The following is a 15,538-nucleotide window of genomic DNA, read 5'->3' as shown; positions in this document are numbered from 1 at the left end:
AATGGACCTGTAAACCGCGTTTGCACTGTCGTCGAGAACCAAATCTCGCACAAAACCGCGTGATTTCCAAATCGCGTTCCTCTTACAACTATCCTCCAAGATGGTAGGTGCTACCATGAATCCCTCAGCACTGAATTAGAGTTAAATCTGTCCCCATCCTTGTTCGTTCATTCAAACAAATATCATTAGATGGTGATTTATTGTACATTTTCCTCTTACGAGCAACTACTGGCTGTTATTATCGTTATTTATCCATATTATATGGATTTGTGTGCGATTGACTGTGCGATAGCTCGGCCCTGGGCTGCAGCAGTTAACTCGATGTTGCTGTGTAGTTTTTGGCATTTTTTTTAACGCGTACACAAAACCTCCACAGTTCTCACGAATATGACACAAGAAGTAGCGGTTTAAAATGCAAAACTTACCTGGAGTATTGCGTGAAACGCTTTGCCTACTATGTGTGTATTTGCCGGTTAACACGGGTGAGTTAGCATTAGCCTCCGAGGATACTAGGCAGCATGTAATAAGCCGGGGACATTAGATGAACCGGTTGAGCTCGTGGTAAGGGAGAAAGGTGCTTCATGTGTCCGATTTTTAATTATGAATTTTTACTGACAAACGGCCGAAGTTGACGGGCTGATGAGTCTATCATAACACCAGCGATGAGAGGTCATTTTGGCTCTCTTAAATGTAGCTAGCCAGCTAGCTTCAGGGGCTAAATGTAAGATTGACAGCAATTAAGAGTTGATGCTCAGTCATTTTATTCTTTATCAAACTTTTCCTGACAGCCTACTAAGAAGACCAAGACCAGGAAGCTCCGAGGACACGTCAGTCACGGACATGGTCGTATCGGTGAGTATAAACATTCCCACTTACCAGCTTGCCAAGCAGTTTTAGCTGTTCAGTGTTTGACTGTGTAATTGTGATCCATAATAACCACGAGCCTGTTCACCCCGACAGGAAAGCACAGAAAGCATCCTGGAGGTCGTGGTAATGCTGGTGGCATGCATCACCACAGAATCAACTTCGACAAATAGTAAGTGCTGCTTAATGTTCTGGGAGTGGTAGGTGCCGTGTTGGAGCATAGAAATATCTGTTGGGTAATTTGTTATTCCGCTATAATATCTATATAAAAGGCAGATGAGCAAGGTGATTTGGACATGGATGTTTGTATTGGTAGTATTCCTTCAGCAATTAAGCCTGGCATTGTATCTTCTGCCTGTATTGAGGAGTTCAAGTAATGGTTAATGTTGTAGAGACTAGAGTCTCATCTTGACACAAATCATTGTCTTGGTGTGCTTGAGTCCTCTTAGAGTACATACTGATCCTATTCACCGACTGGCTCTTTGTAGGTCAGTCACCCACATGGGCAGTTACAAAGTTCTTGTCTTGGTCTAACATTAATATCACTGAACTCATGTTGTGGTTGTATCACATCAGAATTTGAGTGCATAATTAAGTGAATCAGCTCCTTTCTCAAGGAAGTTTTCCTTTTTTAGTATTTTACTGTTTATGTACGGTGTCCAGTTAAGTCTTTGTCCACTCTGACTATAAGGAGAACTCTACTACAGCAATACCTATGTAATGATGAATTACTTACCCAAAAGACAACCTACATATACCTAACAAAGACAGCCGTCAGTTTTCTAGCATTATGCTCAGTGGGTCTCCCACTCTGGTTACACTGTTGTAAACCTCACATCTGTCTTTCTCGTGTTCGCCCTCAGCCATCCGGGGTACTTCGGTAAGGTGGGTATGAGACATTACCACCTGAAGAGGAACACAACTCACTGCCCCACCATCAACCTGGACAAGCTGTGGACGCTGGTGAGCGAGCAGACCAGGCTCAACTATGGCAAGAAGCCTGAGGGACCCGCCCCCATCATTGATGCTGTGCGCGCTGTAAGTGTTGACCAATATTTTCATTATTGACAATGGCAGAGAGCCTGAATGTCCATAAGAACAAGCTGGTGTAATGACCTACACTGGCCTTTTTTAAGAGTTTTGTTTTTTGGTGAAATATGACATATGTAAAGTGTAGACCTAGCAGTAATTAAAGGAGATATCAGTTGGAGGGTGGAAAATGTCTCACCCAGAGTCTGATCAATCAATTCTTCAAAGAAAGAGTAAAGGTTGGACGGGTAGGGATAGGGTGACTTTGTTTAGCATAGTTCAGAGTGTAAGTAAAGGAAAACATCTAATCTGAGGGAAAAATACCCTTCTTAAATAATTGTAGAAACAAACCGAGACACTGCATTTTTAGTTTTGGCTCACTACTTACTTATTTTGAGTCATTTCTCAAATAGTTTGCCCAGGTGACTGCAACCAGAATCTCAGCAGTCTCACTGTGGAGTTCACAGATTTGCTAACTGGGCAAAGCAGGATCTTGGGCATATTGGTGATATATTTGGTAGATGGTGGATATCAAGACAATCTTGATAAAACAACTTTGTGTTTGCTGAAGTTGCATTAGAACTTTTGATGAACTAAATTTACCTAGTGTAGCCTTTCCCACAGCCAAGTTGATTTCTATTTTTCTTGTGCCAAACAGTCCAAAGCCTAAATCTAAGTGACATGTATTGCATCAAAAAGAATATGTGGCTCACCTGGTAGGGCGCGTACCATGTAGGCTTAGTCCTAACTGCAGCGGCCATGGGTTCAAGTCCAACCCATGGCTCTTTGCTGCATATCATCCTCTCTCTCTCTCTCCCTGACTGTCCTGTGTATCTCCCTAACCCTATCAGATCAAAGGCAAAATGCAGCAAAAATAACTTTAAAAAAATTGGCAATTCAGAAGCTATGTTTTTGCATAAAGAAATTTGGTTCGTAAAAATGGTTGCCTCTCAATTTTCTGTTTCTACCAATTACTTGACCAAACTTCACAGCTTTGAGCCACATTGGCATGGCTGACAGTTAAAGCTCTATCAAAATAATTGCTGAAATATAAGCATGCAGTAATCCCAACATTTTTGCCATGATACTAGGTGATTTGTAGAATTTACATGTTGCTGTTTGTACATACTTTAGTGCCATGGCCCTTTAATTTCAATGACGCCACTGTTAATGTTAAGATCCTGGGCTTTGTTTTCATGTGCCTCCAATTTTGATTTTTGTTTTCTTAAATGCTCATTCATTTCCTGTTTAGCATGGTTGAATATTTCAAGCTTCTCTATGTAAATGGAAACAGTTCAGCAGCATATTATCAGATAAAATGGTGTTTAAGATGTACTAATGTATCTTTAACTTTACAGGGTTACTACAAAGTTCTGGGCAAAGGCAAGCTGCCCAAGCAGCCTGTGATCGTCAAGGCCAAGTTCTTCAGCCGAAGGGCCGAGGAGAAGATCAAGGCAGTGGGAGGAGCCTGCGTTCTGATGGCATAAAGCTCCTGTCAGTGTTTTTGCAAAAATAAACTGTATAAAAGGAAACTACATATTTGTCCTGTCTGATTTTAAATGGCTCCATATATGGTACAGTTATGGTGTATGTGCTGCAAAAAGCTTCTGTTTATGAAAAGGCAATCATTGCAGACCTCTAGAAAAATTCATATTTTTTTTTGTAAAACTAAGAGCAGCTTTCTTGTTGGACCACTCATTTAAGTATGCACTACAACTGTGACAAAGTAACATGGATCAAGGCATCCAGCACATTAGCTGTAAATTCATACTTGTAGGACACAAATCACAGGGCCTTATAGATAATGTAGAAGTATATAAAAGCAGTCATGGACCAACTTTTACCTGCCCAGTGAGGGAGTCATCTTCAAGTAAATGTGGACTCTGTTGTGAAACAAGCAGCACTGCTGTCAGAGGTTTACTGGACATTTTGAAACATGCTGAATCTGAGTGACTAGGGGAACCCTGCAAACAGAAAACTGATGGCAGTTTATTGCAGTCGGAGTAGGAATACCAGAAGGGAATGAGTAAGTGTTTTATGTATACTTTGGTCAGGAGGCCTCTGAAGCCTAGAAAGCTACTGCTGTATGTTTTTTAAATATTTTTTATATGACCAAAGAGGATGAACTGTCCAGGGCTTCACAATACTTAAAACAATAATTAGAGAAAAATAAACATTTACCGAATAGCAGAATATGCAAATAGTATATTTTTCAAATTTCATGAACCATTGAGGGTCTCAGCTGTGGAATGGAGAGGTGTAAAGGTTAACCACCACAGAATTAAGAGTATTATCTTAAAAATGTGGGGACATAAGGAGTTTTGAATGGAAAGTGCTTGTGACACTACCGGGTATATTGGAAGAAGTGAATATTGATATCATTGCAAATCCTTACAAGTAATCAGATGAAAATGAAATGTCGAGTGAAGTGAAGTGTCTGGGCCGTATATAGAGGGGGCGGGGTTTAGCATTTAGCATGCAGGGCTTCCTTCCTGTCATTTCAAACCAGCACGGGCACGGCTGCGTCAAAATGTGGCAAACTTGATGTGGAAGATGTGAGCACTCCATGTTAAAGGTAGGCTAACTGAATGATGAAACGTGGGATTCTCTAAAAAATGTGTGTTTACTGGTATGTATCTGTGTACTAGTTGATCTGCGCAGCTTTCCTTGAACGCATCAAAGAGGTAAACAAGTAAATAATCTCTTCATTCGATTTGTTGATAAGGCACATAAAACGTTGAAGTTAATGTAGAACGTGACGTGTGCAACTGGAAGTGTATGACGTTGTGGGAATTTAGTTAAACTGAGTGAAAACAACGGTGGAGAAAGTGGTGAGTAGCTGCGGTGAAAACTGCGAAGAAAGTAACAGATTCGCCGCTGTCTAATGTAGCTCAATGGCGTTAATCTTTACGCATGCGCTGTTTCCCTAGATTATATGATGCGTTCACTTGCCCTTTATTAATTTTTAGCTTGTTAGTGTTTAAAGGTTTTAATTTCGGTACAACTGTACCATGGTTAGAGAAGCTTTCTGAAGACTTAAGTAGCTCCTGATCAGATCTTTAAACAGCAAGACATTGGGCTTTTTTTGTTGGTTTTTTTTTTGCCATTTATCAATTACACAAGAAAGTAATCTGCAGACTAATTGATAATGAAAATACGTAATTTAGAGCCCTATTAATATTTTACTGATATTTTCCATGATTTGAAATTGTGCTGTCTTGATAGGAAATCGGGTCTGCAACAGTTTTCATTACTCGTCCGCCATTATTTTACTGATAAAACAATCAGGCTATAAAATGTTTGGAAATATGGAAAATATGAGTGAAACAATATTGCTTTGTGCACAGCAGTCACAAAGTGCCTTCTCACGTGTTGACAACAGCAAAACTTATACAATGGCAAGAACCAGTGTTGTGACACACTGAGAGGTTTATGTCATCTTCACTGGAACAGTGCGAACAGTTCGGTGCTCAGCTCAGTGTGCAACTAAATTTAGAAGACAAGTGTATATGCAAGCATAAAACTCCAGTCCATTGGACTTCACTGTGGGGTAAAGGGTAAAGAAAGTGGCTGATTGAGTGCTCTATGCTTGTTCCTCCTCTCAGGTGAAGGTCACCTGAGATTTACTTGACTTGTTCATGGCAAGCCAAGCCTGGCTGGAGTCTTCCCTGCGGCGCTCTGCCAGTCTGGGCCTGGAGGTGCTGGAGCGGGCCTCCAGGCGTAGCGTTGACTGGACCAGCACTGGTGCATCCCAGACCCCCGCTACTACAGATGAAAACACACAAGTCCCTGTCAAGGTGCCTACATGTTTTTGTATAGTAACACTACTGCACCGCATGGATTGATTTTGAATGATTGCACCTTGACTAGGTTTCACATTAGCTCACCTTTTCTCAAGTCATGCTCCTTTTTTATGTCTGTTTTTCAGAGAGTCCACAGAGAGCTTAATGATGCCTTTGCAACCATCGCAGAGTTCATGGCACAGACGACATATCACTGCAAGGTCAGTGATGATTTGTGAGGTGTCAGCTTCGCCCACTGTGTGTGCTCTCAGCCAGGGACTTTGAAGACTAAAATGTGCATTTTGTCTGTGCTGCAGAGGTTTTATGAGTCGGGCTGCTGCACTGAGCTCACTGAAAATGAGAGGAACCATGTGTCCAGGTTTCACACTCGACCAGCTGCTGGGAAAACAAGACCTGCACCTCCGACCAGGAAACATGTAAGGGCTTTGTGCGACAGAAAATGCTGGTAATCTGTTGCTCTTATTTTCAGTCATATACTCCTTTTTGTTTGTTGAAGTGAAGCTTGTTGGTTTTATCAAATAATTCTGGCTAAAATGTTAGTAATTGCACACAGCTGACATAAAGCACAGAAAGCATTACCGACATCCTGTTGGACACAGCTGAAGGTTGCAAAAAGTTAGCAAGTGTTGGTTCTCAGTGAGAATACCAGTACAAACAGCACTTTTACTTTCGGAAACTCCTCTAATTCTATGTTGATATTAAAAATGTTGTCAATAATGTACCTCTAAAGATATTTGGTAATAAGTTAGACAGGCACTGTGTTTGAAGGATCTGTGTGCTGCCAAAACTTTTAGATTTCAGCCCAGTCTAAGGTAGGACACTGAAAATACCACAGCGGACTATGATAAACTACATTACAATTACGCATCCAAAGGCTTCTGTTTCCAGCCATAAACATCAACATTGATCATCACAACCACCCAGACACACAAGTACAACAAATAACCCAGAAAAAATATTGTAGAAAAAATATTATTCGGTTTGAGAGAAGTTTTGGTTCCTTTTTCTATTGAATCCTATGGACTGTGTATTTCTTGTCTTGAGCAGTCATCAGAGAAACTTTACGGCGCCTCCACATCAGTGTTACCCTGCAAATCCTGCGATGGTGGTTGTGTTGGGACTAAAAGTTTTTAAAATTGTTAAAAGTCTTGTTGTCTTCAGGGTCGCGTGTCGGCAGCAGATGAAGATTTCTACATCGAGGTTTCACCTGGAACGTACGCCGTCACTGCCAGCATGCAGGAGTCACAGCAGCAGACTCAGCTGGTTAGTGTCAAAGCTGGAGAAAGCATGAAGCTCACCTTTAACCTCTGACCTATTCCTTAACCTTCAGTAACAACTGACCAATGCTAATGCTGTGTGTGTGTGTGTATGTTTTTTTTTAATTGCCTGCTTTACACTGGGTTTACATTTTATTTTATTATCAAAATGTTTTATTTGCTGCACAATGAGAAGCCATATTTTTATTGCATTTTCCTTGAGTATTATTATGTGAATTGAAATTAGAAAATCATGTAACGCACTTAACAATTTGTTTACCTGCACTAATGCCACATCAGTCTATTAAATAAAGTGTATTTTTAATTAAAATATTTTTAACATTCTTATTTGTTGTTGTTTTTTCCAACTATATTGACACATGGCCATGTTTCATCAACTGCACACTGACTTTATGTGTAAACAGCAGTAGCATTGTTCTCAGCAAAACGCTGCAGTCCCACAGGCGGTCGAGGTTTGAAGCTGGTCGTTCCAAAAACATCTCTTACGCTCGCTCTTTTTCCTTTAGCACCAGGAAGTGACTGAAACAGAGAGCTGGGATTTGGCGAGGCGCTGAACTGCGGGACAGGGAAGCTGAACCTCACTGGTTGTGAGGTTCTCCTCGGCACTGCACTCCCTGCAGATAAAAATAAAAATGTATAAACATGAAGAGATCTCCCGCAGGTTAAATGGTGTTACACTGTCACAGCTCTGCAATGGGCATGTGTGCCTTTCATCTCATGGTGTGATTAGTACAAGTGTTAAGCGGAATTTATGCTTAAATCCATAACTTAAAATTAATTTAAACTACAGCAAACAAGAGAGCATCTAGTTTTGAGTTCACTGGGTTGTTTCACCTCGTTTTTGGTCAGCCACGAAAATATCATCAACCAGCTAATAATGTTTTCAACCACAATTCTTAGGGATTGAAGGGATGAAGTCATAAAGTATTGGCATTCTCTACTGGGTAAGTGTGATCCAACACAAACATGTTCAGTAGTGAAGTCCAACAGCCTTTATACTGCTTCAACACATTTTACCATAGAGACAAATATAATGATTTTTATTTATTTCAGATTTCAACTCTTTTTGTCTTAAGATGTTTTTTGTTCGCTGCTTTTCTCTTTATTAGTGTTACTGTGTATTTTTCTACACACCTGAAGGGACATTTCAATAAACATTTCACTATGCTGACCATCTGGTCCTGTGAAAAACTGAAATCTGTGGTTTGGTCTACCCTTGATCAATGTTTTGTGCAGTAAAGTAAAAAAAAAAAAGTGATTTCCCTCAAAAACCATCCTGGTGGTAAAGTAGCTTTGAGCAACGATTTTATTTACACCGACTTGTGACATGTCCCCAGCGCTTTGAACTGTTTTTTCAATTTGTGAAATCAAATAGAATCATTTTAGTCACTGTCAGTGAAATCGAAGACCAGAATTGATCAGTTCGGTCGGTCTTGGTGTTTCCCACCTGGCTGCCTGTGCTGAGGCTCCGGCCCAGTTCTCCTCCAGTACCTCCAGGGAGGACGATGCTGTTCACTCCTCAGCTTCACAGCAGGAGGGAACGTTGCTCTTGTTTCATCCTCAGAGAGAGATGATGAGGAGGAAGAGGGCACCTCAGGGTCACTCTTCCTCATGTCTGTATCTTTGAGGTCCACCTGCTTATCGCGCTCTGCCCACTCAAATCCGTCCATTCTTCCGAGGCTGGACCTACAACTGGGCGGGGGCATGCGGGGCCAGTGGTCTGTGATGGAACAGCGGCGAGGTGCAGCTGCTGAGCAGTCGTGGCTGAACAGCTGGGGAGTGCAGGAAGAGCTGCGAGCAGCACTAAGCCAGCTGCAGCACTGACTGGCAGCTGATGTTGGGATTTGGAGCTCCCTGACTATCCTGTCATAGTGAGACGATGAAATAGATAAAACCAGGCTGTCAGGAACCAGAGTCACACAGCCGCTCCACATCAGCACCCGGAGACTCCTAACACAGTCAGCTGCAGGGAAGAAGACTGAGACATCAGAGTGATTTCTGCGCTTTCTTTTACATTAACAATAATTATACTAATATACATTGTCTGTTGTTATGGACACCTGTTGGAGTCAACCAATCAGACTTTATTTGTACAGCACTTTTCATACAATCTAACACAAAGTGCTTTACAGAATAGAAGCAATAAAAAACAACACCCCATCCCCCACCCCCCACCCCTTCACTAACTCTCACACACACACACACACACACACACAGATTCACCCCCATTTATACACAGACCAAGGGGAAAAAACACAAAAAATTAAGACAATGAAAACAGAAACTGAGGAAACGCTATCGTGAATCTCATGAATTTGCACTGAGGAAACACTGAAGACTGGTAAGCAAAGATAAAGAGTGATAAAGATAATATAATAAAATACTAAAACAGAGGAAAGTGTAAATTTTTAAGCTCTTTGCAAAGACAAAAGAATGTGAAAGCAATAGGAAATGTGATGAAATTAAAGCACAGTGTTAATTGGTATTCTGATTTGAGCCCTGTGTTTTAGCCTGTATGTGTTTACATTTTGGCAAATTGGCACCATTAAATCAATGCTGAGTTAGCTATCATTTGTTCCTGTTTGCAATGTAACCATGGAGGTACAGATAATTGCGACTGAATTTTTTGATAATGAAGAACATGATGATTCTCAGGCAAGTTCTGAAAAAATCCACTACATCTTTGGATTTAGTGGATTTGGACATTAAGATGTGATGGACATCTGAGGTAATGATACCTGTGGTAAATGTAAGTCACACTGAATGATTTTAATATTTGTTTTATGTTTGTTTTATGACTCATTTTCACCTCACACAGTCTCTCCCTCCACACCTCACCCCTCAACTCTCCAGCGTCCCCCTGGTGGACAGTGAATATTTTATTCCCCACCTCCCCCTGTAACGTTAATCCCATTCGAATGGGGCTCAAACAATAGTAATACCTTTATATAAAGTTGAAGTACTTCCATCTAGCATCCATTCAATAAAAACCTTCTTACTAGAATTTTTCATTTTGAAGATTATCAATTTTACCTTCATCCACAAAAATGTAAACACACACGCTTTTCATTCTCTACCTCTAATACCACCTCTGTGCTCTGTGGCGGCCATCACTCTCCCCGGCCCGTATCTCCTCAGACCAGGTTCCCATGGCGACAGGACAGTATCTCCAGGTACCAGACAGTGTGTATGATCCTTAATGTGGCTCACCATGTCCAGGGAGCAAACCAGCTGCCTCTGGGAGGAGACGACCCCCAGACTAGAGCCTCCTGGATGGTCAAACTCAACTACCCATACTGCTGTGCGGTCCTGAGTTCGGATACATGGGAACAAGATGTTTCCTTTACTTGTCAGAACATACAGCAGTCTATAAGTAGGCCTATTTAGTGGTGACATGTTTTCTGTTGTGTTGCCTCTGCAGTTTAACACAGTGGATTTGAACTGAATATGGGGATAGATTCATATCTTCTCTGCAGTTTAACACTGTCTAAGGAGGGAGTTTCACACTAAAAAGATTGTAACTTCCACTTGATTTGTCTAATTCAGAGTGGTGATGCCTCATATAAGCTTCAGATAAATTTTAAGTAACGACAACTGTGGATTTTGTCTCTCGTCACTTATTTTGAAAGCACACTATGGAGGGATATTTATATTTCAGTGGCTAGTATGAACAGGAGGAATATTTACTGTATATTGGCCAAATATACTACATGGGCACATTTCCGTTGTTTTAAAACACTTTTAACTAAATTTTAATTTCATCTTATTAATTTCTTTAGTTTCTGTTATTGTGTCCACTCTATCATGCTTTTTTCATGCTTTTAATTTGAATTACTTTTTAGCTTTTGTTTTGAAAAGTACTTCATAAATAAAGCTTTACATACCCATCCTTTAAAAGCAGGACTCTAAACTTTTATATTGCCTCATCATGTAGCTGCTTTTTTGTTCTATTCCTCTAATTTTAGGAAACAAAAATGAAATTTTATTAGTTTAATTAGTATAATATTATAATTAGTGCAGATTTTTTGTTTTAGTTCAGGTGTGTTTTTTACTTGTGCTTTAACAGATATTAGCAGACATGTTCCAGGTGATGCCTGCTTTGGGGACTTGTTGCCTTCAGTCTGATCTTCATCAAATTAACATTATAACATTCGATCAGTTGGATTGAGGTCTGACATTCAACTTTTTGCCCCTTAAAATGCCTTCTTGGTTGCTTTGGTTTTATATATGATGAGTGTCCAGTTGCAATGTCTTCATATTGGAGGACTATGTATAAAAAGACCTTGAGGTCTTACACAGTTCAATCAATATAACGTAAACACCCTTAAATATCCTTAAAATTCAACCTCATTGTCTCTGTTTCTCCTCAAAATCACTGTGGAGTAACTTAACTAACTACAACTGTCACTGTCAAAAATAATGACAGACCCTAACTGGATGTCACCATAAACAGACGTCATGTCTTTTCACCTGAACTTGCTGTATGACAGTGCCCAGGTAATAGAAGCCATCCACCTCCCTCCTGGCCAGCACACGGCATCCAGGGAAAAACTCTGAACCGCCAAGGGTTCGGCCGGACAGCACGCAGGAGGAAACTGGGCGGGGAGGATGATCCAGACTGCACCTGATGGGCCAGTGAACAGCTGAAGTGTTACACATATTCAGTACTGTATGTCTCCAGGCTGATGATTGTATCCACAGCAGGGAGTGTATGTATGATAGTTGAGACCTGATTATCTGTTGACAGACTATGGACACCAACCTGAGCAGAGGTGAGGACGGGTTGTGCTGCTGTGGAATCATGACTGAAGTGGACGGACAGCAGCACTTCACCGGAGAGACCAGCGGCACTGATGATTGGCTCTCAGCGACATACAGAGGAATCACCTGACGTAAACACACACATACAGAACCACAGGGTTATATCTGGTGGATTTTGTTAGTATATAAACTTCCTAGTTAAATTAAATCATTATATTCTCAAAAACAAGTATTCAGACATATTGTTGCACTTTAGCTCTGAAAGGTACGTTTCACAATTTTTGCCTTCAGGTCAGCTTTAATATCTCTCATTACTATTTTGATGTATTTATTCTTTTATTTTATCCATTCATTATTTGCCGTAGTTGATGTGTTGTGAAACCGGACGTTTTTCTGACTGCAGATATATTGAACTCTGCTCTTTGTAGTGAAGTCAGAGCGTATCTACTCACTATAGGAAAACTGTCTGAGACTGGCTGAGCAATCTGCAGCTGTGAATGAAAAAAATGAGACAATCCTCTAATAGGTAATGTGGAGATGTATCTAAACACAATGCAGCACCCATTCCTGGCCTATTGAAGTTGACTTTGTTGATTTTTCATAACATTTCACTTGATGAGAAGATCCCCTATGGGTTTCAAGGAGGAGAGAAGTTTTTTTCTTCTTCCTCTAAGTCTCATCCATCATACCTTCCCCAGTTTCCCATCCAAACTGTCTGTAATCACATAACAGCTCCCTCTCGTGGCCTGGGTCAGACACTGCAGGTAATCTCTGGTGTTACTGTCCATCTGAGCGACTGAGTCCTGCAGGTAGAAAACGTTGACAGGCCTCCCAGCTGCCAGGGCGGGCAGGGCTCTCAGCACAGCCTCCTGCTGGTCGGGGAGGTCTGCGACGAGCAGGTGGGCGGCGTGACAGGCCGGGTCAGTGAGGGCCAAACTCAGGGCGGCCAGGAGATCCCTGCCGGGGCTGCAGCTGATGGAGTGAATCCAGGACAGAGCTGTGTACACTGTGTCAGGAGCACAGGGCAGCATGTGGTGGGACCAGCAGCTCACCTGCAAAGAGGAAAGAGAAAGTCCGACTCACGGTAAACCTGCTACCTGATTAAAGAAACTGTTTTATTCAACTTAAACATTAAACATTAAACAACATATCTCAGTTAAATAAGACATTGCAGACTTTAATTTATAATCATTTAAAAAATACAGTTTATTTGGACTAAATCATTCAGTCAGTCTAGAGAATCACATCATAACATCCAAACTCTGAAATCGAGACTTGCATTGTGGCTTCTGCTTCATCAATAACTTCAAACAGACATCAGCCTTTTGACTTGCAGTGATTTGATATATCTCCAAGCCCAAAAAAAGGAAAAATGAATGAATGACAAGAATAACACATCAGGGCATCCCTGATTAACTTAACAGCTTCCTTTAAAGCAGCGTCTCACTGTTTCAACTGTAACCACTGGACTCAGATAAAACAGGATTTTAAATGGTTGTTCAGCTACTCTTTAAATTTTTACAAAGTTTTAAATATAACATTTCATTATTTGTGTTAATGCACTATACTGTTACTGCGTTCAAACAGTAAACAAAAAAAAAAGGACTTGGATTTGACTTGAAACGTATCTGTCTTCACAGCTGACAAAACTACTTGAGACTCCTTGTGAATACAAAACAATGACAGCTTTGGTCCATGCAGAGGTATCTGAAAAATTAAAGGCTGGATTCAGATGAGATCCGCTGTAGATATTCATGGTCCTGGAGAGAATGAATCTTAGGCATCTGGGTGAGCCTGCGACTGTTTCTATGGCGTCAGTATAGAACAAAAATGTCATATTTGTTCAACATAAAAATCTAAGCAGCTTCCTCTTGTGGCAACCTCAGGCCAAAATGTCAACCTGTCTTAAATTAATTTGACAGACCACCCAAAGCAATTGACCCTTTTGATAAAACAGCCATGCTTATCCCATAATAGATACATTTTTAATATGCTGTTCTTTCCGCCAATACTTCTGTGTAATGAGTTGTAATGAACATTGAGTTTTTCCTCGTCCTCTGAGATGTATCCCTCTTGGTGTTGTAATTAGAAAAACAGTCCCACCTCACCTTGTTAGAGAAGGTCATGATGTTGAAGAGCGAGTCCCTGAGTGAAGCTTTGGTCAGCAGTGTCTGGATCAGGAGGCGTTTCACTGACCCCAGAACAGCTCTGGTGCTCTCTGAGCTGTCCAGGACAAAAGTGATGTTGCAGCTTCGTTTGCCCAGAAACAGTGGGATCAGTGCCGCCTCGGAGGCCGCCATCTGCCTGGATGTCATCCTAATACTGTGATACTGAGAAGGAATGACATGATTTACTGTGATTTAAAGTGGCTTCACATAATTTGATAGTTGACAGTAACAGGAAAAATGCAAAAAGTCACTGCACTACAGAGATTTTCTCTGCCATATTCACACCTTTGAAAAAACAAATTAACATTATAATGCTATAAACACAAAAGCAAGCAGTTTGTGTAAGTAACAATTAACCCAAATTCATTTGGATGTCGATTTAAATGTGACATCTGGGATGGATTTACAGTTTACAGAAATGTATGGTTCTATCTTTTAGGTTGAAACATGTCAACTTCCTTTGATAAAAAACAGTGAAATTATTACAGTGAAAATCACAAAACTAGATATTCTAAAACCTGTGCATGAGAAATATGTTTCTCATTTTAAATGTTTCAAAGGAAAAGATTGTCTCCATTCTAAAAAAATAAATCACACAGACCTGTTTTTAAAAAAAAACGGGTCATAAATCCCAGCTGACAATGGGCGAGGGCGGGTCACACCCTGGACAGGTCGCCAGTCTATCACAGGGCTGACATGTAGAGACAAACAACCACTTGCTCACACATTCACACCTATGGGCACTTTCGAGTCGCCAATTATAACATGCATGTCTTTGGATTGAGGGAGGAAGTCAGAGTACCCGGAGAGATCCGGGGGGGAACATGCAAACTCACCACTGACTCACCGTGCCGCCCACCAAACTGTTGGTTATGTTTTACTAGATTAATCTCATTTTTAAACTCTTAAAATAGAGATGTACTCTAACCTTAAGTAATACAGTGTAGAAATAGTCACTTTAAAATTGTACTTAAACATTTTACTTAAACATCAAAATATACTTAAAGTACCAAAAGTAATTGTGCAGGATGATGATAATGTATCTTATTATAATAGATTGTGATGACTGATTTATTCCTTAAATGTTGCAACTGGTAAAGGTGGATTTTAATAACTTTAATTACTGTTGGCTTGTCTAAAAAGTCTTGGTATTGGAACACTGAAAACCCAAGTGAAGTAGCTCTGAACTTCGAGGGCCTAAAACACTCACTATTTATCCAGAAATGTGCACAGGAATGCAGAGCTTTTCCACCTCTGACTGACAATAACAGGAAACACAGTTATTGTGTTTACGCTCTGTCACTGGAAACACCACAAACAACAAAGATCGTAGCTGAACACACAACTCTCTTCTTGAATTGAAAGTTATAACCAGTAAAGACATTACCTACATTTATCTGTGTTGTCCACAGTCGGCTGCAGGCGACAGCTTCATCTCACTGTTGATGCTGGTTTCCATGGAGAAATGTTCAGCACTGAGTCAGTCTTCTTCATGGCCACTGGAGGGGCTGTTCACCTGCCAATCAGCTGACCAGGGTGCATTACCAAACACTACTGTCACATTACGGTTGCTATGTGACAGTCACAGGTCAGCTGGGCCATTAAAGCTGCTTCCAGTCTCTTATTGAACAGGCAG

The 15,538-nt window shown here is 40.7% G+C and overlaps 3 protein-coding genes and 1 non-coding gene across 5 annotated transcripts; 3 read left to right on the top strand and 1 right to left on the bottom strand.

The window, feature by feature from the left end:
* Nucleotides 1-37: 37 nt before the first annotated feature.
* Nucleotides 38-3,425, top strand: rpl27a (ribosomal protein L27a). Its single transcript, XM_023398913.2, has 5 exons — nucleotides 38-103; nucleotides 789-852; nucleotides 961-1,036; nucleotides 1,728-1,902; nucleotides 3,252-3,425. Exons 1-5 carry the CDS (start codon nucleotides 101-103, stop codon nucleotides 3,378-3,380), a joined length of 447 nt encoding a protein of 148 aa, XP_023254681.1. The 5' UTR covers nucleotides 38-100; the 3' UTR covers nucleotides 3,381-3,425.
* LOC111649172 (small nucleolar RNA SNORA3/SNORA45 family) lies at nucleotides 1,253-1,381 on the top strand. The gene has a single exon (XR_002760255.1). It is a non-coding gene; the product is annotated as a small nucleolar RNA SNORA3/SNORA45 family (small nucleolar RNA).
* A 944-nt stretch (nucleotides 3,426-4,369) lies between the features above and the next one.
* akip1 (A kinase (PRKA) interacting protein 1) lies at nucleotides 4,370-7,614 on the top strand. Of its 2 annotated transcripts, XM_023398915.2 has the most exons (6): nucleotides 4,370-4,468; nucleotides 5,499-5,690; nucleotides 5,822-5,896; nucleotides 5,993-6,112; nucleotides 6,858-6,959; nucleotides 7,480-7,614. In XM_023398915.2, the coding sequence occupies exons 2-6, from the start codon at nucleotides 5,532-5,534 to the stop codon at nucleotides 7,525-7,527; spliced, it is 504 nt and encodes a 167-aa protein (XP_023254683.2). In that variant the 5' UTR covers nucleotides 4,370-4,468; nucleotides 5,499-5,531; the 3' UTR covers nucleotides 7,528-7,614. The 2 variants fall into 2 exon arrangements, with proteins under 2 accessions (XP_023254683.2, XP_087028003.1); XM_087171877.1 differs by lacking the exons at nucleotides 4,370-4,468; nucleotides 7,480-7,614 and adding an exon at nucleotides 4,499-4,577 and having other exon boundaries at nucleotides 6,858-7,300.
* cunh11orf16 (chromosome unknown C11orf16 homolog) lies at nucleotides 7,341-14,049 on the bottom strand. The gene is made up of 7 exons (XM_023398927.2): nucleotides 13,843-14,049; nucleotides 12,424-12,786; nucleotides 11,736-11,860; nucleotides 11,444-11,597; nucleotides 10,051-10,282; nucleotides 8,421-8,936; nucleotides 7,341-7,587 (listed from the first exon to the last, which is right to left on the bottom strand). The coding sequence occupies exons 1-7, from the start codon at nucleotides 14,047-14,049 to the stop codon at nucleotides 7,364-7,366; spliced, it is 1,821 nt and encodes a 606-aa protein (XP_023254695.1). The 3' UTR covers nucleotides 7,341-7,363.
* Nucleotides 14,050-15,538: the final 1,489 nt, after the last annotated feature.

This window comes from Seriola lalandi, unplaced genomic scaffold (genome assembly GCF_002814215.2).
Source record: "Seriola lalandi dorsalis isolate HSWRI2012SDOR001 ecotype SW California unplaced genomic scaffold, Sedor1 jcf7180002050061, whole genome shotgun sequence".
Lineage (NCBI taxonomy): Eukaryota > Metazoa > Chordata > Actinopteri > Carangiformes > Carangidae > Seriola > Seriola lalandi.
The sequence above is the reverse complement of the archived record's forward strand: the minus strand, read 5'-3'. Positions and strand labels throughout refer to the sequence as shown.

Coding starts and splice junctions, on each gene's coding strand:
- rpl27a (XM_023398913.2), top strand. Junction 853..960: donor TCACGGACATGGTCGTATCG/GTGAGTATAAAC, acceptor TCACCCCGACAG/GAAAGCACAGAAAGCATCCT. Junction 1,037..1,727: donor AGAATCAACTTCGACAAATA/GTAAGTGCTGCT, acceptor GTTCGCCCTCAG/CCATCCGGGGTACTTCGGTA.
- cunh11orf16 (XM_023398927.2), bottom strand. CDS start 14,049: ATGACATCCAGGCAGATGGCGGCCTCCGAGGCGGCACTGATCCCACTG. Junction 11,598..11,735: donor CCGTCCTCACCTCTGCTCAG/GTTGGTGTCCAT, acceptor CTGGCCCATCAG/GTGCAGTCTGGATCATCCTC. Junction 8,937..10,050: donor GCACAGAGGTGGTATTAGAG/GTAGAGAATGAA, acceptor TCTTCCCTGCAG/CTGACTGTGTTAGGAGTCTC.
- akip1 (XM_023398915.2), top strand. CDS start 5,532: ATGGCAAGCCAAGCCTGGCTGGAGTCTTCCCTGCGGCGCTCTGCCAGT. Junction 5,691..5,821: donor ACACACAAGTCCCTGTCAAG/GTGCCTACATGT, acceptor TCTGTTTTTCAG/AGAGTCCACAGAGAGCTTAA. Junction 6,960..7,479: donor CACAGCAGCAGACTCAGCTG/GTTAGTGTCAAA, acceptor TTTTTCCTTTAG/CACCAGGAAGTGACTGAAAC.